The 20993-nt window shown below is 52.5% G+C and overlaps 10 protein-coding genes across 10 annotated transcripts; 7 read left to right on the forward strand and 3 right to left on the reverse strand.

Annotated features, from left to right (window-relative positions):
• Positions 1–15: 15 nt before the first annotated feature.
• GLOTRDRAFT_80776 (batten's disease protein Cln3) lies at positions 16–2282 on the forward strand (the record flags this gene model as incomplete). Its single annotated transcript, XM_007871487.1, has 12 exons — positions 16–207; positions 408–473; positions 526–716; positions 769–835; positions 895–964; positions 1014–1113; positions 1174–1420; positions 1478–1491; positions 1552–1572; positions 1629–1730; positions 1786–2009; positions 2072–2282. The coding sequence occupies exons 1-12, from the start codon at positions 48–50 to the stop codon at positions 2280–2282; spliced, it is 1473 nt and encodes a 490-aa protein (XP_007869678.1). The 5' UTR covers positions 16–47.
• Positions 2283–3051: 769 nt separating this feature from the next.
• GLOTRDRAFT_80778 (uncharacterized protein) lies at positions 3052–4550 on the reverse strand (the record flags this gene model as incomplete). The annotated part of the gene is made up of 6 exons (XM_007871488.1): positions 3052–3557; positions 3619–3719; positions 3779–4005; positions 4079–4291; positions 4347–4388; positions 4444–4550. Coding segments are annotated over 6 exons (1194 nt in total), but the record flags the coding sequence as incomplete, so codon positions are not given.
• A 426-nt stretch (positions 4551–4976) lies between these two features.
• On the forward strand, positions 4977–6296 carry GLOTRDRAFT_140775 (uncharacterized protein; the record flags this gene model as incomplete). Its single annotated transcript, XM_007871489.1, has 6 exons — positions 4977–5107; positions 5160–5524; positions 5580–5701; positions 5757–5903; positions 5959–6166; positions 6253–6296. The coding sequence occupies 5 exons, from the start codon at positions 4977–4979 to the stop codon at positions 6115–6117; spliced, it is 924 nt and encodes a 307-aa protein (XP_007869680.1). The 3' UTR covers positions 6118–6166; positions 6253–6296.
• A 366-nt stretch (positions 6297–6662) lies between these two features.
• GLOTRDRAFT_132596 (uncharacterized protein) lies at positions 6663–7685 on the forward strand (the record flags this gene model as incomplete). Its single annotated transcript, XM_007871490.1, has 4 exons — positions 6663–6901; positions 6942–7285; positions 7336–7445; positions 7500–7685. 4 exons carry the CDS (start codon positions 6663–6665, stop codon positions 7683–7685), a joined length of 879 nt encoding a protein of 292 aa, XP_007869681.1.
• Positions 7686–8132: 447 nt separating this feature from the next.
• Positions 8133–9592, forward strand: GLOTRDRAFT_140776 (FAD dependent oxidoreductase; the record flags this gene model as incomplete). Its single annotated transcript, XM_007871491.1, has 2 exons — positions 8133–9290; positions 9350–9592. The coding sequence occupies 2 exons, from the start codon at positions 8133–8135 to the stop codon at positions 9461–9463; spliced, it is 1272 nt and encodes a 423-aa protein (XP_007869682.1). The 3' UTR covers positions 9464–9592.
• Positions 9593–9603: 11 nt separating this feature from the next.
• GLOTRDRAFT_96049 (uncharacterized protein) lies at positions 9604–10807 on the reverse strand (the record flags this gene model as incomplete). The annotated part of the gene is made up of 3 exons (XM_007871492.1): positions 9604–10224; positions 10450–10713; positions 10778–10807. The coding sequence occupies 3 exons, from the start codon at positions 10805–10807 to the stop codon at positions 9604–9606; spliced, it is 915 nt and encodes a 304-aa protein (XP_007869683.1).
• A 1235-nt stretch (positions 10808–12042) lies between these two features.
• GLOTRDRAFT_96050 (uncharacterized protein) lies at positions 12043–12928 on the forward strand (the record flags this gene model as incomplete). Its single annotated transcript, XM_007871493.1, has 5 exons — positions 12043–12051; positions 12104–12211; positions 12438–12521; positions 12549–12714; positions 12747–12928. The coding sequence occupies 5 exons, from the start codon at positions 12043–12045 to the stop codon at positions 12926–12928; spliced, it is 549 nt and encodes a 182-aa protein (XP_007869684.1).
• A 1110-nt stretch (positions 12929–14038) lies between these two features.
• Positions 14039–16492, reverse strand: GLOTRDRAFT_140777 (allantoate permease; the record flags this gene model as incomplete). Its single annotated transcript, XM_007871494.1, has 15 exons — positions 14039–14321; positions 14375–14439; positions 14492–14571; positions 14625–14642; positions 14698–14719; positions 14791–15011; positions 15068–15114; positions 15166–15260; positions 15319–15409; positions 15469–15521; positions 15584–15741; positions 15801–15914; positions 15962–16072; positions 16125–16171; positions 16229–16492. Coding segments are annotated over 15 exons (1669 nt in total), but the record flags the coding sequence as incomplete, so codon positions are not given.
• A 551-nt stretch (positions 16493–17043) lies between these two features.
• GLOTRDRAFT_80788 (oxidoreductase) lies at positions 17044–18659 on the forward strand (the record flags this gene model as incomplete). The annotated part of the gene is made up of 6 exons (XM_007871495.1): positions 17044–17364; positions 17415–17523; positions 17573–17631; positions 17682–18040; positions 18096–18179; positions 18234–18659. Exons 1-6 carry the CDS (start codon positions 17061–17063, stop codon positions 18657–18659), a joined length of 1341 nt encoding a protein of 446 aa, XP_007869686.1. The 5' UTR covers positions 17044–17060.
• Positions 18660–19535: 876 nt separating this feature from the next.
• Positions 19536–20741, forward strand: GLOTRDRAFT_132601 (uncharacterized protein; the record flags this gene model as incomplete). Its single annotated transcript, XM_007871496.1, has 5 exons — positions 19536–19759; positions 19811–20145; positions 20195–20295; positions 20350–20520; positions 20574–20741. 5 exons carry the CDS (start codon positions 19536–19538, stop codon positions 20739–20741), a joined length of 999 nt encoding a protein of 332 aa, XP_007869687.1.
• Between the last annotated feature and the right edge of the window lie 252 nt (positions 20742–20993).

Genomic DNA, 20993 nt, shown 5'->3' on the forward strand with positions numbered 1-20993 from the left:
TTCCAGCAGAGATCACCCATGTTTTGAGGGTACCAGACTGTGTTTGAATGCCCCGTGAAGCTGCTATCTCAACCGTGGAAAGCTACCAAATGGACACTCGGTCTCGAAGTACTTTGGGGCGAGGACTAGACGAGGAGGGGGAGTCGGATGGAGGAACACTAGTTTGGGAGAGTGCACCCTTGACAGAGCCTGTTAGTAGCGACAAAGGTGAATATAACTTGCATTAAACTCCTGAGCGATCGATGGAGAATGCGTCTCGAGAGCTTCGGCGGCTGGGAGAACTCACGTACGACAGGCGTGCCAGACTGATACAGAGTAAGGCGCCTATGTGATTACGACCGGAGGATGGGAGCTCGCTCTCTTGGTCCTCGAAACATCCATACATATGCTAATCCCTGCCCGTTTAGACCAGACTCGCAACCTCAGGCTTAAGCTAGGAATTTCCTTCTTTCTATTCGGCCTCATCAATAACGGTAGCTTCCTCTATAATATGGTGATTGAATCTGCCTCTCAACCCATTCCCAGTGCTGTATGTTATCATACTCTCTGCTGCCTTGGACCTCGTGCCGCCGTCCACCCCCAAGGGCATAATAGCATTTTGTAACATCTTCCCAGCTCTCATAGCGAAGGTCGGTTGGCCATATGTATTGAAGGGCCAGATACGCTATGCCAGACGCTTAGTTGGCTGCTGTTTGCTCAGCGTACTGGGGATGGTGGTTCGTGTTCTCGCCTGAGACGAAGATGCCAGCGTCACTTATTGGCGTGTAGGTGGTTGCCTTATTCGATAGTCTATTCATGAGGCTCCTCGGTATCTCGTTAGCTTCGTTCTCCTCTGGTACGTGTACCTCGGCTGCGACCGTTGCCACTAGATGCTCATCCAACCTTTGACTGCAGGGTTGGGAGAACTGACTTTCCTGCAGCTGTCCACGACATACCCTTCTGGGGTCGCCGGACATGGCATTGGGTATGCGTGACCCTAACTTGGCCCACGTGAAGCTCATGCTTTTGACCAGGTATTTCGCCTCCGGGACTGGAGCGGCAGGTCTTGTGGGCGCCCTCATTTGGTGGGAGGTCCGCGGTCTCGGTGTCCGGACAGGTGTCGGCTTATCAGCTGTAAGTAACGAAGCGGGCACCAGCACCAACAATTAACCCCTCTATCCCTTGCAAGAATAGGTGATGCCATTCATTATTCCCATCACTTATTTCTTCCTTCTACCGCGGCGCGGGGTCTTTACTGGTACCGCCGAAGTCGCGTCCTCCCCAGCACTATACGTGCCTCTTCCCGACAGCGACGTCACTACTGAAGAAGAAGAAGAAGATAGGGTGGCCGTTCCCGGCGAGGCGATAATCGTAGCGCTCTCCCTCGACGATAAGTGGAGGCTGGTCAAGCCGCTCTTGGTCAACTACATGCTCCCGCTGTGTAAGGGATTTCTGGCTTTTACATGCCATGAGCATCGCTGACGGTGCTCTTCTGTAGTTTGCGTATATACAGTAAGTCTGTCTGTGTCAGAGCCTGGCGTTGACTCATTTATGGATGACGTCTCCGCGCAGTTCGAATACACTATCAACCAGGTGAGGTGGTATCCGTCGTGTAGAAGATATTGACCGACTCAAACCTGATTCACCAGGGCATAGCACCGACGTTACTGTATCCCGTCCCAGATCCGTCTAGTTACCCCTTGCTCAGCAAGATAATCCACTCTATCCGAGACTATTATCCTCTCTGGCAGGTGAGCGAGTTCAATTATCATGAAGTGACCTCGGCCGGAAACAAAGTGTTCGTAGTTAGTGTACCAGACAACCGTGTTCCTCTCCCGCTCGTCGATTTCACTCGGCATCTCTGCTCTCCCGAGAAGGCTCTTGCCACTACCGTCGATCATCCAATTCTTCATACTTTGTATTCTAGGTCTGGAATCCGCGAGAGGCATCTTCGGGGACTTGGAAGGCAGAAGCGTGTCCTTCGTCTTCGCGCTGATCAGTCTAGAGGGAATATGCGGTGGAATGGCATAGTAAGCGCGATAGCATCCTATATGCATATTCTCTCTGATCAGGCCTTTATTGCTTTCGATAGTGTGAACGTTTATCATCAGATAAACCAAGAAAGATCCGATCCCGGGGCAGACCCGGAGCGCGCCAAGCAGGAGAGGGAGTTCAAGATCGGTTCCGTGGGCTTCGCGGACTCGTTGGGGATACTGTGCGCCTCGATAGTGGCAGTACCTACTGAGGTGGAATTGTGCAAGGCCCAGGTGAGGAGGGGGAAGACTCTGTGCCAGGGTTTATAGTAACGTGAAGTGTCGTAAAACCATTGGTATTTATTTGTCTTGAACATATATTCTTGATGCCCTATATAATAGTAGATTTGTAGATATCCCGTTTGGGGCGGACGTCGCGCATATTGGTAGAGGGATTCCGTCTGCACACGTCCAGGTCGGGAAACGGCTCGAGTTCACCCTGGATCAGTCGGATATCTCTATAATTTCCGGCATGTGCATGTGCACATCCTGCTCCGTCGAGCGTGGCGTGCGAGATGAGATAGCTATACTCGAGAAGGCCCTTGCGACGTCGCTTCCAACAGAATTGGGAGGTCCCGCTGCCGAGTGTACCGGTGCAGGTTGGTAATCCATGTCAATATCTTCATCTTGGAAGAAGTCAACTGTGACATCTTTGGCAATACGGCCTTTCGGGCGAAGTGTGCCTATGTGAGTGGACATTTGTTGGGACGGTGTTGCCGCAACTGCCTCAGAGAAGCCTTTTCGTTTGGGACTGGTCGGCGGGTTCTTGTGTTGCCTGAGACCTGCATTTGGTCTCCCCTTCGTTGCGGTCGTAGGCATACGCTTTGACTTTGCTGGACCTGGTTCGCCGTCACTCTCGGAGGCCGCGCTGATTCCGCTCAAGTCAAAGAACTCTCGCTCATCGTCTTGCTCTCGTTGGGGCACCTTCTTAGGGCGTCCCCGCTTGGCGGGCTTTCCGGACGAGGTGCTAGCAAACGAAACCAAGGGAGGAGGACTTTGTCCGATACGCGTAGTATCTTTCGCTTTCGTTTTCTTACGTCCCCGCTCTGTCCCTGCTCTGGACTGAGGCTTCGTCCGGGGAGAAGGAACACCGTCCAGTTCGGACTGCTCGTCGATCTCACTCACTGCATCGATGTCGAAGAACTCCCCGACATCCTCGGCCGGTTCCTTCGTTTTGCCCCTTCCACGAGACCTGTTTGCCTTCTTCCTCGACACTTTCTGAGTTGTCCGCTTCCGAGGACTGGTCTGACTCGAATTCACTTGCTCGGCAGGTTCGTCGTCATCCTCACTGACATCCATCGCAGCCCCAGCCCTCTCTTCGTCGTCTTCGTCGGCCGGGAGAGGCCCCACACCTCCGGATTTGAGCCTGTAGCATCCCTTGATGATGTCGCCCCACAGAACGTAGGTGTGACAAGATCGGCATGTGCCCCCTCTGGGTATCATGGCGTGCCCCTCTGTCTGGGAAAGGAAGTCTTGCGCCAGGCAGGTAAGGTGTGCTACCGATGTGCATTCTCCATTCGGGCACAATGCAATTTCCGACGGATCCTACCAAAATCGGGCTTGAATGGCATACAGCGGTGCCAACGAACGATGTCACAAAGCTTACCAGCGGATCATGCAGTTTCGCACTGCATACCATACATCGCAGAGCTGCACCCGCGTTCAAGATACCCTTGTACTTTTCCAGGTGCAACGAAGTGAATGTATCTGTACGTTAGCGTTATTATACGAGTCTCGACGACAGTAGTCGTGAAGTTGCGACCCACCGTCTGTCACATCAATGGGACCTGTTCTGCCAGTTCCTTTAAGTCCGGACTTTCCATCTACGCCTTCCAACTCAGTGGCGTGGGTGAAACCGCGAGGTAAAGGCAGGCCATTCGCATCTATCTTACGAGATACTTCGTTCCATGCCTTTGCAGCTTCTTCGGTGAATAATTTAACGTGGAGAGGCCAAGATGAGTAGGGGTGCGATGCGAGCATTGTGCGCGCCACTCTTTGACGAGACGTAGCAAAATGAACATTAGGGTCTGTTTGAGTATAATAAGGAAGAGCAAATGCACACCCACAAGACACTTGTCTTGAAGTACTTCTGGGGACTTGTGAAGAGGTTAGCGCCTTTATCGTCTTTAAGATGTCGCGACAGATGCGGATGCTGCCACGCCCACTCGAATTGCAGAGCCGCTAGTTTGGAAGGAAATCCGTGGACTATCATTTGCATCACCCATGGTCGACTTCTTTGCGTCTTCCATGCGCCTTGGCTTATCTCTCCGTTGTGTTGTCTGCATGTGACGAACGATTAAATACAGAATAACCAAGGCCAAAGCGCAGGCTCACCGGATGCGTCTCGGAGGATTCGGGGTGCTTCCGATATATGTCCTGCCCATATTATGTCGGATGAGAAACTTCACACTGGGTAGACAGAGAATCGCACGCATTTGACCGCGGGGTACGGATCGATTTTAGCAAGTAGCAAGCGTAGAAAGGGGGAAATGTATGATCAGCCAAAGACGACCTGGCGTTGACCCTACGAGGTGCCATGTCTGTGTCTCGATTGCACTTAGTAAGCAGGTGACCGCGGGCATTTCTGAGGGGCCATAATAAGTCGTACCGCTTTAAATCCTTCGAATCGATGCGGGATACCAGCAACTGGCAGTAGGAAATCTAGAGACTTGATGAGGCCTGATCATGATGAGGCGCGCCCTTGGTGAGGTCACGTGGTGGAGAGCGTGTTTAGGAGTATTTCCCTTTCAAGTATGAGCGCTTGAGCAGTGCCCGACTTCCGACTCGGAGTCCGACTGCGAGTCGGAGTCATTGTCCGTAATTGTACTCTGTAGCTACCTCTGCTTCGCCCTCACTCATACTGCTGGGCTCGATGTGAAGATGCGGGCAAAGAATGTAAACGACCTTCCGCTGGAAATTATGTACGAAGTTCTCGCGGAAGTCCTTCTTGAATACTTTCATGAGATGTTTACACTGCGCGACGGCGCAGACTGGGACGCCCTGCGAAGTCTGTGGCTAGTGAACGCAAAGTTCAAGGACACTACTTCCTTGATTTTGTCGGACATATTTGGCGATCCGGGACTGGGTAGTGATCGGTCAGTAATAGAAGCTCGCCTGAGGTTCTCATTGACTGACACCTTTCGCTAGTCGTGTTTGCCGCTATCAAGCGCTCGTGAAGGCAGTGAGCGACCATTGTCGTGCTATGCGCTACAGCTCCGCTACAATGCCCAACGTCGCACACTCGAAGTCCGTCACGGCGCGATATGAGGACATATTGAAGACACCTTTCATCCCCCTCTACATCACAACAATCATGACGGCCGCCGGGCTTGGCGCAGTGAGAGGCATCGCAGACATGCTGCCCATGCCCGCTGATAAACTGGCATCTGTGTACAAGCATATCGCAACTACGATGCACAGTACTTGCCAAGCACTCAAAATATTACCGAGAGCGATCATGAGGCGCAAGCTCAGCATAATAGTGGAGCAAAACTGCAGGCTCATTACTCATGGTATGAATAATTGAGTTTTTAATGCGCTCAGTCGAGTATCATGCGGCGCCTTTAGCCCTCATCCTCTCGCAAGGCTGTACAGAGCTGCAACATGCTCTGGAAGAGTACGAAGAGGTGACCTTATCTGATTCAGAGTTCGTGGATGATGAAGATGCTTTTGTCCGAGCGAGTCTTCAGGTAAATCACCATACGTCTCAGATACCACAGAACTCATCGGAACCGCCGTGGCTAGGCTGTACACAAGAAAATCGACTATACTCTGCGATCAATGGAGCACGGGCAGTTCGCTGCGCCAGTCCCAGAGCACCTCAATAATCATATATGTGAGATGCATGAGCGTACTCCGCCTACAGACGACGAACTTCGTGAAGCCGCTAAGGTACGTTCATTCCGTTTACCCAAGGAATCAGTGGGATGCCGATCATACATGCTAGATGGTCCGGGTTTTCCGGAATCCGATACTTACCTTGACGAACCGCATGCCGACGGAAGGTGACCAGCTTAGCCTTCTCCCTCGTCTCCACCGGCTGGCGCGGATGTTTGACGAGGAAGCAGAGATTGTGGCAGACGATCAACTTCAAATCGTCGTATAATAGGACGAGAATGGATTTCGTAGACGGTAGCATCTGTCCTGTTTAATTGGTTCGTATCCCATTTCTCGCCCGCATTTGCCGGAATAATATCTCGTTGATTAGAAGGTTACTAACTCCAACCGTCGTCCTCCATAGTATCTACAGTATCGCATTCAATACACCAATACACTATTCCTCCAGCTTATGTGGCTGAACTTGTCTTCATCGCCAGATAGTGTCTTGCTAATGCACTGCTAAGTATCAGACTACTCTAGATTAAACTTGAACGACTGAATTTCACGTTAACCCTGCTATTGGTAACTAATGCCACCCACACATTGTGGCGAGGTTCCAAGCACACTTCGGCATGATGGCAGAGGTGCTGCTTAGTGGACAAAGCATATTGTCTTACCTAACGACGTATTGTTTGGGTTGCCTCGAACGGTCAAAGCAACTTGCCACTTAGGCTTTGCGAGCCACAGGGTATTTGCATAACTTTCACAGGCTCTAGCTTATATTCTGGACAGTCTCCATTCCTTTCCATTGCCACCACTTCTCGCTCCAAGATGGCTACATCCCAGCCACCACCACTTCCTCTGGCTCCGGAAATCCTTTATAGCATCATCGCCGACGCTGTACTGTCGTATTTACAAGGTCTGCTGAGCGATATGGATGCTCCTCAGCACAATACCTTGCTCGCCTTGACGCTCGCATGCAAATCATTCCAGGACCACGTTGACGTAGTTCTCTCGCATGCCCTTGGCTCGCCACAAATCGCCGCAGGAAGGAAAGTCGCTGAACGGATGTGCGAGCAGACCCGGATTTCTGACCTACAAATGCTCCAGTGACTTAAAGCTTACCTGGTTTATTCGTATTGCACGACAGCACATCGTGAAGGTATATGCCTTGAGCGACCAACCCGAGGCGGAACTGCCAGCGGAACCAGCACTGGTGGCATTTGAAGATACCTTTCTTGGAATCTGTATAGAGGCCACAAAAGTAAGGGTGAAACACCTGCAGGATCAGCTCACAGGGCTTCATAATGCGTTCCCTGCTTTATGCGACTACTGGCAGAAGATACTGGACAAGACGAACGTCATTTGCACACATGCTGCCAGGATTCCTCACAGTCTCTTGAGCAACCGAGCGCTCGGCGTTTCGGAGCCGGGCTGCAGGCTGTATAAACTCAGTAAGCACCCTACTCCAAGTCATTCTGGCGATATAATCTGATCACATTAGTCGCGGTGGCTGCTCTATCCGGGGAACTCTTGCGGAGGAGCAATGGTAGGTGGCGGGAGGCCCTAACTCAGGATGAAGGGAGAACGGTGCGAGATAGTCAAACATGCAAGGTGAGTATACAATTCCCGGTCGGGGTTCAGGATCTGATTGCTGTCTTCATATAGGACTTCATTGCCAGGACAGACCTGGCATTATCATTACTTGAGCTTGGACAGATGGCCGGCGACTTACTAGGCAGACCTGAGCCGATATACAACAACTTCGTCTGCCCTTACCATGAGCCAAGAGAACCCACAGACGAAGAACTTCGCGAAGCCTTGCAGGTATGCCTGTTCTACCCCTTTTCCTAGCTCTCGTTGAAACGGGCTCTGGCAGGGAATAGAGGACATATATGTGGAACTCTGCTATGTGTTCGAGACGTTGCCCTGTCCACCATTACTCGATGATCGTTGCATCCGCTGGCGCATCTCGGAGATACACAGGAGAACCGGGAGACGGGTGGGACAGATGTTCCTGATACCTCCGGTCTGGCCACTTCGTTAGATGTCGAGCGATGGACTTTGAATCATGTACGCTTTGTATTTGCAGTACAGTAGATCTAATGCATCGAACAGCCAATAAGGAGCCAAGCGTGGCCACTGTGAAGCATTGACGTCATTCATGCAATCCGGCAGACGGCCCGGTTCACCCGCATGCCTCACTTTATTCCCCCTGCTCACTCAGCGAAGAGATCTCTCTATATCTACTGTAAGTCTTCGACCAGCAGGCTTCCTCGAAGTAGGCACCTGTCGGTAGGCATGGCCGCTCAGAATCGCGAAATTACCATCATCGGCGGCGGCATCGTAGGCTGCTCAACCGCCTACTATCTCTCGCACCATCCGTCCTACTCGCCTGAGACGACCACAATCACCCTTCTCGAAGCATCCATCAACGGCGCTGCACAAGGGGCATCTGGAAAGGCCGGGGGACTCGTAGCAAAATGGGCCTATCCGCGGGAACTGGTGGATGTCTCTTTCGAAGAGCACAAACGCCTCGCTGAGACGCACGGCGGCACGGAGAGATGGGGCTGGCGTATGGTTGGGTGCGGGACATGGGAAGGTCGCGGGGAGGTACTGACTGAAGCGGACGAGCCAGGCACGGGCGTAGGGAAGGGTGGTGAGCGCAGGAGCTTGGAGAAGACGCTGGGGCTGGACGGCGGGAGTAAGAGTAAGGCTAGCAGAAGAGCGAAGGGTTTGCCAGATGATTTGACGTGGGTGAAGGAGAGTCTGACATCGTCGTACACCCCCATGGCACCTGCGGGTGACACCGCGCAAGTCCATCCGTACCTGTTCACCATGTCCATGCTCGAGCTGGCCAAGGAGAGGGGCGTGCAGTTCGTCTCCGGCAAGGTGACTTCGATCAACCACGACGGGGGCCAAGTGAAGTCCGTCACCTACACTGAAGTGACGGGCGAGAAACTAACCCGGACGATTCCCTCGACGCACGTCATCCTCACCGCCGGCGCCTGGTCTCCCAATATCCTCCCGTCCCTGCCTATCTCCGCGACGCGTGCACACAGCATCACCGTCATCACGCCCCCAGAAACCGAAATCGCGCCGTACGTCCTCTTCACCGAGATTGTCATGCCCGCCGACGGCCGGACGCGCTCCAAGGGCCGCCCCGAGATCGTCTCGCCCGAGATATACCCACGTCCACTTCCGACGAAAGAGATATACATATGCGGGCCTGGCGATTCCCTAAAGTTACCTGAGACCGTCGACGAGGTCGCGGTCGACCCCGAGGCGTGCGAGGCGATTTACAAGCAGGTTGCGAGCATCTCGCCAGAGGTGAAGAGCGGAACGGTTGATAAGAGGCAGGCGTGCTATTTGCCTGTGGTCAGGGGAGGTGGAGGTCCGATTGTGGGAGAGGTAAAGAGCCTTAAGGGCCTGATTCTTGGAGTTGGCCATACCTGCTGGGTGAGTATCCGTGCTGTCTCGTCGAGGATCATTAACTGAACGGGTGCTTGTCGTTGTAGGGAATCTGCAACGCGCCAGGTACCGCGAGAGCACTATCCGAACTCGTGATGGAGGGGGGGATTAAATGTGCAGACTTGAGGAGACTAGATCCAAGCCGATATTTCAAGTTGTAGAAAAGATCATTTTGCATCAGACCACATGGGAGCTACTAGAACGTCTGGATGGACTTACTGTATTCGTCAAATAGACAGTGGCATGCATCTCTCCCTCTCTGGGATGAAGCTTGGAAATCTAGAAAATGGCTCGAGAGTTTTCAGGCGATACAGATACCGTCACCATCCTTCACCAGTACTAGTCTAGCACCCTTCATCATCCTGATCTTGTTCGAAGGTCGGTGCGAGGCGCCTGGACCTGCATTGGAGCCAGGCGTGTAAGACCATAGATCAAGCACATTCCTGAGATACATCGACAAGTACGCCTCGTGGTAGACCTTGATATAGTCGACGTCGTCCAGTTCGTCACCGGATACCTCGTCGGTCTCAGAATCCAAGACAGGCTCGAAAGCAAGACCGATAGGACCGAACCTCCCGTTCTGGTGGAAGGTCAAGAGGAAATCCCAGACAGCACGAACAGCGTCCGGGTTCCAGCAGATGTACGGTTCCTTGGTCTCTGAATCAGTGGTTTCCACCGAGCGTACTCCGAGCTGACGTGGATCGTCCGAGTCGACGATTCGAGCGGGGGTGGAGCCTTCCCAAGGTGGGTGCCCTCTTACGGGTATGATCCAGGCGCACCGAGCATAGATGTTGCTCTCATGGAAGAATTCCGAGAGATCCACGTCGGATGCAAGTGGAATGGGAGGCTGCCTCGAGTAGGGCTTGAGTGGCAGGAGCTGGATCTGTTGAGGCTGGTGAGGGAGTTGTCCGCGATAGTGAGGCTATAAAAGCGGATGTGTTCCGATGTGAGTGCGTGTACATGAGAGTTGAAGAAGATGGGTGTCCAAGCTTGCTCAAAGAGTCGTCTGCTCGTTCGACTGCTCGAAATGCCCGAGAACAGTCACTCATTTCCTCAATAACACGCGCAACCAGCTCGAACGAGCCACCGAGCAATCCAACGGGCAGAGACCCATATCATCAGTCCCTCTGAGAAAAACATAACGTACAGCTGGTATAAGTCCGTACAGTGAAGGCACTCCAGCGTTGATGCGTCGTCTCCTTCGGGGTCTCGCTTGCCTCTCGCGTTCGCGGTCAGCTTGCTCCACCGCGTAACGTAGCAGGTATTCAAGATCTGTTGACTGAAACTCTTCTAAGTCATCGATTTCCAGCAGCTCATCTGAGGCAGCAGGTGCATTCCACTCCCTAAGTGTACGGAGAGCCTCAGTAGCGTGATCCTCCAGGGTCGGCGGGATTCTTGAGTGGATGTATACCTGAGGCGAGACGACTGTCGGCGGTTGGAGATACACCAGAGAGCCAGAGATGATGCTAACGCACAGGAGAAATCGTATCGAGTCGGATCCACATGACAGACCCTAGATGACCAGCCGTTCGCGTCAATTGCAGATCGAATAAGGCGTCTGCCAAGTTTCATGACAGTCCGATCGACTTGTCTAGAAGAACTCTGCGGAAAACCAGACAAGAAGTTATGCACAGTAATCTCGTCAGATATGGAGCTCATTTCCACGCCCATCGCAGCCTACGGTTTGGTGGTGAAGCAGGACAAACGAACATTCGGAACAAAGACAGTAACTGTGACACGACGCGTCAGTGTTCCCGTGATTGTCCTTGTCACGTAGAACGAACTCATTAACGCGGGAGGTGCCAGTGCTAGGACGCGCTCGGTGCTGAGTCGCACGACTCGCACTGCGGCCCGCGGGCAGAGACCGATGTCCCGCCCGTGGGCATGCCAGGAACATCTCCCGGTTGGGAGAACACTTTCTTAGAATGGTCCTTGCTGGAGCATAACCTGGACATGAAGAATGTCCTTTGAGTGAACAAAGAAAGGTCTACGGGACATTTGCTATTGTCCTCAAATATCAGGGGACATTTGATTAACAGTGTCATTTCATTCATTCTGTCTGTATCATGTTCTGCTCTGGAGCATCCTAGGAGAGGGTTCTCCCACCTGTGCCGTGAAAGACAAATGTCCGGTGGCGGGACACCGGTCCTTGCCCGCTGTGGTCGGCAGATACGCAGTTTTGGTTGGCTTGCTTCCGATCAAGGCGGCTACGGGAAAAACTCGAGGTCCGTATCGCATACATATAGACACGGACGACGGTGATCCTGCTAATCCACTTATGTTGCGTTCAACAGCCTACTCTGCTGCTGCTTGATGCTCGGGGTCGAGCTTCAGGGTATTCTGAACGTGGAACTAATTTGGACCTGAGCTCGTCCATCTCAGACGACAGTTTCATTGTTAGGAACTGCCTCACTTTATAACTTTCTAGCAGGAGGAAGAGACGCGGGAGCGCGCCTATAGAGCCTATAGAGGTATAGTGAGTATTCCAATCATTTAACGAGAATTGACCAAGTAGGGCGCCACCTGAAAACTGGAGACACCGGAATTACATGCAGTGGTTGACCCAGATGACCAAGCTCAGGGAGACTGCCCACTATCATAACTACGCCTTCCGGTGATATAAAGCGCTCGCAGATTTGAGAGACCCGTTTAGATTTTTGCAAGCAACGAGACATATATAAGGCTCGACTAATTAGTCGTCGACCTATCGACAAGACATTGTCAAAGCCGCACCCACAGCATGCTCACCGTGCGTCTGTCTGCACTCGTTCTCTTCGCGTTGGCCAGCCTTGCCATCGCAGCTCCCTCTCCGCAGGAGTGTGGATGTCACTGCCCGCCGACGGAAAGACCTCCCAATTGCGCTCCCATGGGGATATGCCCTATTTGCCTGCCACCTGGCGCGTGAACTGGTAAGTAGATATAACATCATATTTATCCTTGCCACTCACTGAACAGCTTATTCCCACAGGGGAAGATGTTTGCGTATCCGAGAATCAGATCGGTCTCGAGGAGGATCGGTCTTGAATGTTACGGGTAATTCTAGTACACAATTGTACATCTTCGTCGGTTTTGCCTGCGCCGCCTGGAAACGTGCTCTCAACATCGCGAATTTATCTTGGGTGCAAATATACACAGGGGCTGAAATTCTTGAACGCTTGTGCAGATCGACAGTTCACAATCAAGCTTGACTTGAGATGTGCCGATGAGTTTAGTATTTCAGTATGTAGAGTCGCCTGCATTTGTTAGGCAAAGAAATGTACACCGAGCTGCCAATCCCGGTGGAAACTGGTCAAACGGAGCCACGAAGTCCCCGCACATGAGCTTCAGCGTCAGTGGCTTGATGTGCCAGTGGGAGAATCCGAGAACCCCGATTTACAGAGGGAGTCATCTCTGCAAGTATATTCTCAAATTAGTGAGTTTTAGTGGTTTCTACCTGTCAGATAGTCGCAATCGGGACCCATGCTGGTCTGAAGCCTGATGAATGCCTTCGAGTCGTCGATGTGGCTGGTGGCTTGTGGCGGTGTAGCGCCAGCGAAGACTCGGGGTCGGCCGCTGAAGTCATTTTCCCACGCGATCGCCCCTCGAGCTGCAGCCACATTCACAGAAGAGGACTAGCTATACTCTGAGCTCGCGTTCATCCACCTCTGCGATGTGCTCAAAAATTATTAGCTCGAATAGATATTACGATTTTTAAGGTGTTCTGGATATGCTCTTGGTTGAGGCACATCCCTTGGCATATGTTACTCGCCATTCCATGGGTGGCGAATCTCACGCCTGGCGCCTGTTAGGAAGCAGACCCCGATGGTCTTAGTGCGATAGATTCACTGCTTGCTCAAGTGGTTATGCATAGTAATCGAAATTTTCTGATGTCTGTAATTGCTCGCGTACGCGTGCCTCTGATAGTCCTCGGCGTGGAGACGGCGTCCGTGTCCTCCTATCCACTCCATCAGGCCTCACGCTCTATCAGACATAGGTCATCTGCATGTACCTTTGGGGATAACTCATCTTATGGATGGAATTCAACTATCTATCTTCTTTCCCAGGACAGAATTATTCGTCCCATGACTCTGGGCACTGGCGTATTTAAGCAACGAGCTGCGCACTCACTTGTAACCCCAGTCATAGGAAACGCCCATATCCTGAGATGCGCTCACTCTATGTGATCTCTGCGAGTTTGCTTGCTGCATGCATCCTTGCCGCAGCCCAGACTTGCGTTACTTGTCCTCCGACAGTGGTCGATGACGGAGTGACCTATTACTTCGAAGATGATTCCACAGACCTCCACGGACTGACCTTCTGCATGTGAGCCCCATTCATTCCTTTACACCTGTAATGAGTTAAGATTCACTCACCGACTGCAGCTATCTTCCTGGCTCCGATGGCCCGCCCTTGACTCAACTAGCTTGTGACTACTATGTGAGTCGGTAAAAGTCGCAATTACAACGTCTGACATTCAGATGATCTCTCCAGGCCAATGGGACTGTGTCATCCTCGAGCCCGTCCTATTGCCCGTCCAGCACTGATCCCACGGAGCATTCGTGCTACTAACGTGCACACTGCGGTCGCCGATTTATGGAGTTGTTGGAAGTCGAACGATGTTTTCCCGAACGGAGAGATCTGATACTGGAGAGCATAGTTACGCTAAATTACACAAGGCGTTAAAATACACAATGATACCGAACAGTAAGCTACCCACAATGCGCGAAGGGTACTTATGAAGCATCATGAAAGAACATCTAAAGCGCGTAAATGAAATCCTCATTCTGCCTGTCCGTCAGGTCGTCAAAGGCCTTCTCATTGATCGCGGCCGCGTTCTCGTGCTGTGCCTCTTCTCCTCCTTTCTCTTCCAACGCCTTCTCCCTCATCTTCAACGCTGCCTTGGAACTCTCCAGGGAAGTGTCGATGACTTCGCCCTTCTTGCCCATACGCCTCCGCTTGGCGGCTTGCTTTCTGTTCAGGATGTGCAGGTAGAGAGCGGTCACCAGAGTAATAAGCGCGAGCGCAATCCAACATGTTAAGCTGAGATTGGCATGTCAGATTCGGCCATGTCGCAGAAAAAGTGCAATATTTACCTGCCAATGAGACCACGGTGGTAGTACGGAGATTCCTCAGTACGGTAAAGCTGTGGCCCAGCAATCTGCATGGCCGTCAGGTCAAATATCGACATAACTTGACGTAGCGATACTTACGTTCCCTGCGCATTGGGCTACAAAGATAACTGCGGTGATAGCTGTTTTCTTGGTATGCCCTGCAGTGTTCTGAGATGCCCCTGGATATCACGGACGTCAGTCCGGGTTTCGAGCGACCATTCACTGGACGTACAAGTGTACAACATAGGCTCTGGGAGAGCGGGTCAGAATGTGAAGCCAAGGCCTTTAAAGCAAATACGACTCACGAAGACCGGTAGAGAATGACAACTGCCCAGGAGAACCAGAAGAAATGACCGGTGAACGCGCGTCTTTACCGAGGGACCATGACAGGCACGTACAACATAATAGCATCCCAGCAGCGTATTCTTCAGCTCTGTACCCCTACCAAGGACCCTCAGCGCAGCTGCGCCAGCAATAGGCGGCAGGGACAAGAAAAAAATAACGGGCCATTTCAGCTTGATTCTCTGCGAGATCAAGGCTGAGAGGAGAGTGATGATAACCTGAAAAATCCCGAAGGGAGCGTTGAAGAGGATGGTGTCGAGGGTTCCGAATCCAAATCCTACGATGACATTTCTGAGATTCGTGAGGACTATGAGATTAGGTTAGGTTACGTACCTTTAATTATCAGTGGACCGAAGCTGCTCAGACCACCGCTCGGCAGCCTGTTCTCCGGATTAGATAGACTGAAGACAAAGATAGCTCTGCAGACATACGCGCAAAGGAATAGCAGCGAGAACCACAGGTAGGTCTTGAAGTCAGTGGCTAGGTCCCATACGTGGTCCCACTTCCACACTTTAGCTTCGGTGCCCTGCGGACATGATGCAATCAGAATCGAGGAGACGAGAGAACCGAACGAGTTAAATCACCTGATTGTTCGAGCGCAGCCGTTCGAGAGCAACGACCTTCTCTTCGTGACTGAAGAACCGCGCCTTCGTGGGGGAGTCCGGGAGGACAAACCTGTGTAACAGAGGACTGAGCATATATTCTACGCTTTTCAAAGAGCGACGGGAGCGTACAAGACAACGAAAGAGCAAGCAACAGTCAATAAACCAATGAATAGGAAGATCGTCTGGATAGAGCAGGAAGAGTGAATGCGGTGCGGTGCGCTGGCCACTAGCTATGAGACCTTACCTGATAGGGTTTCAACCTTCCATCAATCTGTCCCAGGCCATAGGCCAAGAGGGATCCAACAGCACCGGCAACGCCGTTCATGGCCATCCATGCCGAAAGCCGCAGGGTCTGTTCCCTCCGACGCCACCACATCTGCGTGATAATGATGAAGCATGGCGCTAGAACAGATGACAATAAAGAATCAATAAAGAATCACAGGCAGCTTGAAGACACGTACCGACAGTGGCTTCGAATATACCCAGTAGGAACCGCACGGCCAGAAGGCCACCGAAGTTCTTAGCGGCCGCCGTGCAAGCCACTAAGACACCCCACATGAAGACATGAACAAACACTAAGAAGTCTTTGAGAGCCAGTTCCTGGTTAAAAATGACCACTTACGGTACTTGGCTACCGGGAGCTTGACGAGGAGATAAGAGGAGACCGGCTGCCACACCAGCTGCGCAACATAGACGATACTACCCAGCCAGCTATACTGGCTGCCATGAAGGTCTACGCAAGGCGTGATAAGTGATATGAAACTCTGAGATGACAATATACTCACGAGTTTCTTGCACAATGTTGAACGCCGACGTGTACGACAGGGATGATCTACAAAGGATCCAACGCGGTCAGCAGAGTGGGTCACGCAGAACGGGGTGGACGTACTTGTCTAACTGCTGCAAGAAATAGACCATGAGGATCACGGGCATACACCACCTATCAATCTTCCGAAGAACGCGAGCATCCTGTTCTGCCGTAATATGGACAGGCGTGGAGGCGTCACCTAGCACATCCAGAGCTGCGTCTCCGACCCTCTTAGATGATCCGGTGGTAGAAGGCATGACTGGCGCAGCATTCTCAATGTACGTCGGGGCATCGACCTTCTTGTCCGTGTCGGACGCCATCGAGGAAGAGCGAGGGAGAGACATGGTCAAACGGCCACGGATGCTACCTGCAGCTCTTACTCGATTTTATCCCCGCGCTGGCAAAACCATATCGCTGGTCACGCGCTTCGTCTCATATTGAATCGAATTTCTTCGCGCTAAAGTCTCTCCAGGCCATCTCGTGGACGCTGCTGGATTGAACTGACGCCAGACAAGCCAATGAGCCTTGAAATCATAGGATGGCGAGCAGACAGCGCCGGTCCGTGCTCAGACACGTATTGTGCGACACCCACATGTGTCCATGCATCCTGCCTGAGCCGCGCTGATAGCCTGCGTCAGGAGGACGGTTAAGTGGACTTCAACTCTTATGTCTTGGATCAGGAACACGACGCGCCTGTGGATCTCGATCTGCTTCTCGTCGGGAAGGAGTGATCTCCTGCCCCGGGCCATCAATCGACCCCGCATTGAACGTGACGCGGCGCGGCCGGCCCGGCCGCGACACCTGATATTCGAGTTAACAGTTTCGATCTGTCCAAGTCCTTATATCAGTCTGAGTCGGTTTAGAGGATGGACGCATACCTTTGCACCCTTTGTTCCCCGGAATTACTGCATCAATGTCGTCCTCGAAGCCTCTTGGTGGACGCACCGCTATCGTCGGTACGGGCAGTCGCGCGGCGATGTTCGTCCGCGGCATCGTTGCTCGGCCAAAGAGCAGCGTCGTAGCCATCTGTGAACCGAATGCCGTGCGAGCAAGCTACTACAATGACCTCCTGACCTCGCTGGGTGCGCCGACGGTGCCTGTGTACAAGCCTGACCAATTCAAGGAGATGTTGGAGAAGGAGAATGTGGAGACGGTGGTTATTACCTGTGTTGATGCGTTGCACGATCTGTATATTGTACCTGCGTTGGAGGCGGGAGGTTCGTGTTCGCACAGAACGATGGTTAATGAAGCACTGACGATGATATAGTGCGGGTTCTCACCGAGAAGCCTATGACAACAGACGTCGCCAAATGTCGACGTATTCTGGAGACCGTGAATCGGACTGGCCGCCATTTGACCGTCACGTTCAATTATCGGTGAGTCTGTTAAGTGCATTCCGATCAAATACATCTGAGTCTCTCTTAGATACAACCCAGTTCACGAGTTAGTCAAGCGAACCATCGCAGCTGGGGAGATTGGCGAAGGTCAGTGCGACGCTCTTGAATCACATGCGCTGCTGAGGGACAACCTGTAGTGCTCTCCGTTCATTTCGAATGGCTCCTGGATACAGTCCATGGCGCAGACTATTTCCGACGCTGGCATCGCCAGAAGAGCAATTCCGGAGGTCTCATGGTGCACAAATCAGGGCATCATTTCGACCTGGTGAACTGGTGGATCGACGCTGAGCCTGAGACCGTGGCCGGGATGGGTCGCCTTGCCTTCTACGGAGAGGAAGCCGGCAAGAAGCACGGCTGGGCTAGATCGTACGAGCGAGCCCGCGGGTCAGCCGAGGCAAAGAATGATCCGTTCGCCATCGACCTCGAGGGAGATGAGACCCTGAAGAAGATCTACGCCGACGCTGAAGGGGAGGATGGCTACTATCGAGATCAGAACGTAAGTGCGCCTGTAAATCCGGGCCCTGACGAAAGTCTAAAGCTAAATCATCCAGGTCTTCGCGCCGGGTATCGGTATTGAGGATGACATGAGTCTCCTCGTGCGGTATAATACGGGTGCTGTCATGACATATCATCTGGTGAGTGACTCCATGTTTATCCACTGAAACTGACACGATATAACATCTGCCCAGACCGCGTATTCACCCTGGGAAGGATACCGCGTCATGTTCAACGGCTCACAAGGTCGCCTTGAACTTGAAGTGGTCGAGTCGGCATACCGACTGGCGGAAGATCCACAGCTCACCGGCGGACAGATCCACGGAAAGGCAGCGCTACCGAACGCCGGGGGTGCCACAGTGAAACTGCATAAACTGTGGCAAAAGCCGGTGCTACTGCCGGTGCAAGTCGAGCATGGGGAACACGGGGGTGGAGACCGCCGCATGCTCAGCGTCCTCTTTGGTCCCCAGCCGGGCGAGGAGGTGGATACGGGAGACGCGTCGAAGCAGGGCGCGAATGAGCGGGATGGGGCCATGGCTTTAGCTGTTGGACTAATGGCGAACGAGAGCTTCAGGACGAACCAATTCGTACACATAAAGAGCCTGGCACTGCCGCTTTAGTCCGCGAATTGCTTATGTGAAGTGTGTATCTTCTATGATGTTGCTTATACGACGTTAGGTGCTAGCATGCTGTTGCCTCGAGTTCGCTCGGCCAGACGCAGAGCGTGTTAGAGAAGCGCTAAGCCTAAAAATAACCCCTATCTATCCCGATTTCCCATGGCAGTGGCAGGTCCGACTCCCAGGAGGATCGCCAGAAGCAACGGCTTCAAGTTTCTGCACGCGATCAAATTCTAGATCTAAGCTAGATAAAGGTTCGAAGCAAGTCTCTCATAGACCAGCTAGGTGCGAAGTTTCAAGTCGTGCAAAGGGGAAAAATAAAGGGTTAAACCTTTCAAATGCTTCCAACACAGTCGGGCTTCATAATGAAACTGCTCTTCCGTTGCCCGATTTTTTCAACTACAGAGACAAGCCGCAGTCTGGATTTCCGAGGGGACAGGAATAGCGCAGGTCCGTAACGGGATTGGAAAGGACATCCGCACAACCGTAGCCGTTGACTTTGGTCGGTTCTCAGGACACCTCCGCCATGGCGGGAGTTAACAGAATATCGGAATTCCCACGGCGATTTCACTCTTGGCTCGATATTATTCACCGAACACGCTTCATAGCAGCCAGGGCTTCATAACTTTATTATCGATGATCCTCGAACTGCTGACCGCCCTTCATGGTGCGTGTCCTCGCCGTATTTTCGCAGATGGTCATGATGTTCTGATACGTCAAAGATTTCAGTGGCGTACCGATATACTTATAGGTCGTGGGTGGGCATAGCACAAGTACCGTGGACCTTCTTCACCTTGAGGTCCCCTACATAATCCGACAGCAAGCGAAGCGTCGCACCTCCTCCCCGAACTTCATCTCGGCTGCGGACCACATATACCCATGCAGCTTGCTCCGGTCAACATCCTTGATGTCCCTCCAGAGGTCTTGTACGACATCCTAGCGGACCCGATCGGCGAATTCTTCCATCAGTGGTTCACCCAGACCGACTGTACATCCAGTTGGGACGCTCTCTCAAATATCAGCCGAGTGAATTGCCTGTTCTCGGAAGTAGCCTCGCGCGTCCTCCAGCACGCACTCGGAGCGATACGCGAAGCGGATGGAAAGTGAGTGCGCCAAGCCAGCTCAGAACCCGATCCACCACCTGACTGACGTAGGTGGAACCCCCATCCTCGAATGGTTCTGCGCGACGTACGCCGATATGTGGAACTACTGCGCCTCGACTCCCATACCCACCCCTCACCGTTAGCACTGACTATACCAAAGACACCCTTCCTACGCGCGTATATAGGTACATTAGCCTTCTCCGATATCCTCGTTCGCATCCGACGCCTGTCTACGAAACTGGAGGTGCATGGTCTGGACGGTGCTTGCCGACAATTAGCCGTGATAGCGAGCAATTGCACTCAGGCGGCTCAAGAGGTAAGGCCCGCTGTCCTGCGGCAGCGAATCCTCTGTGCTGCCGTAGCAAACTATGAACAGACGTTAATGCGTACGTGGCGTCCTCCTGCACTGCTCGTCGGTCCTCATCCGCAACCCAGTGAGATTACTCTTAGACGGGTGGCAAACGATCAACTCCGTCCTGCTTAGGTACGATTCTCGGTGCCGGAAAGCAACCCCTATGAGCGAAATCGAGCTCCAGGTACGGAGCGCAGGATCTGTCCATCATTAGCTCTACAATCTAATGCTAGGGCAGTCCTTCGAACTTGACCTGGCACATGCATTGGTCATGCTCAGAAGTCACGATATAAGTTTCGCATGTCATTACGCCAAAATGGTGGAGAACACGACCCTGCGCTCCAGTTCGCCTGAAGAGCAATTACATCGGATTGCACATGCACAAGCCGTGGCAGCAGAAGCCGTCAAGGTTGGTGGTTTTTTCCATAGAACGGTGATATACAATGCTTACTATTTAATCAGATGGTTAGCAACCTTGTTCGCGACCTACGGTGTATATGGTCGATGAGCTTTCACGTAGACTCCGCCATTCCGGACATCGTGGAAAGTCTCCTCTGGCGACTGGACCCGGACCATCCAATCCATTATCCTCACTTCACAACGGCGCAGGCACTCGATGGGTGGCTGTAGGAATGGCCTTGGCCACCGAAGCGGCCAAGAACTACCAGCCACATACAGCCTGAGGCGTCCGATGGGTCCCGTAATAAATCGTGCGGCAGCTCCGCTAACTCTTATTGACCAGGCCACACTATGCATCATTAATATCGTATACCGTTACAACCTCTAACTATTTCTAATCCTCTCGTGGTGATCGCTCCCGGCCAAGAGTCGAAGATGTACACCGGGATGCATACCGCGAGGAAAACCCTACTTTCCAGGACA

This window comes from Gloeophyllum trabeum (assembly GCF_000344685.1).
Source record: "Gloeophyllum trabeum ATCC 11539 unplaced genomic scaffold GLOTRscaffold_00014, whole genome shotgun sequence".
NCBI classification, from domain to species: Eukaryota; Fungi; Basidiomycota; class Agaricomycetes; order Gloeophyllales; family Gloeophyllaceae; genus Gloeophyllum; species Gloeophyllum trabeum.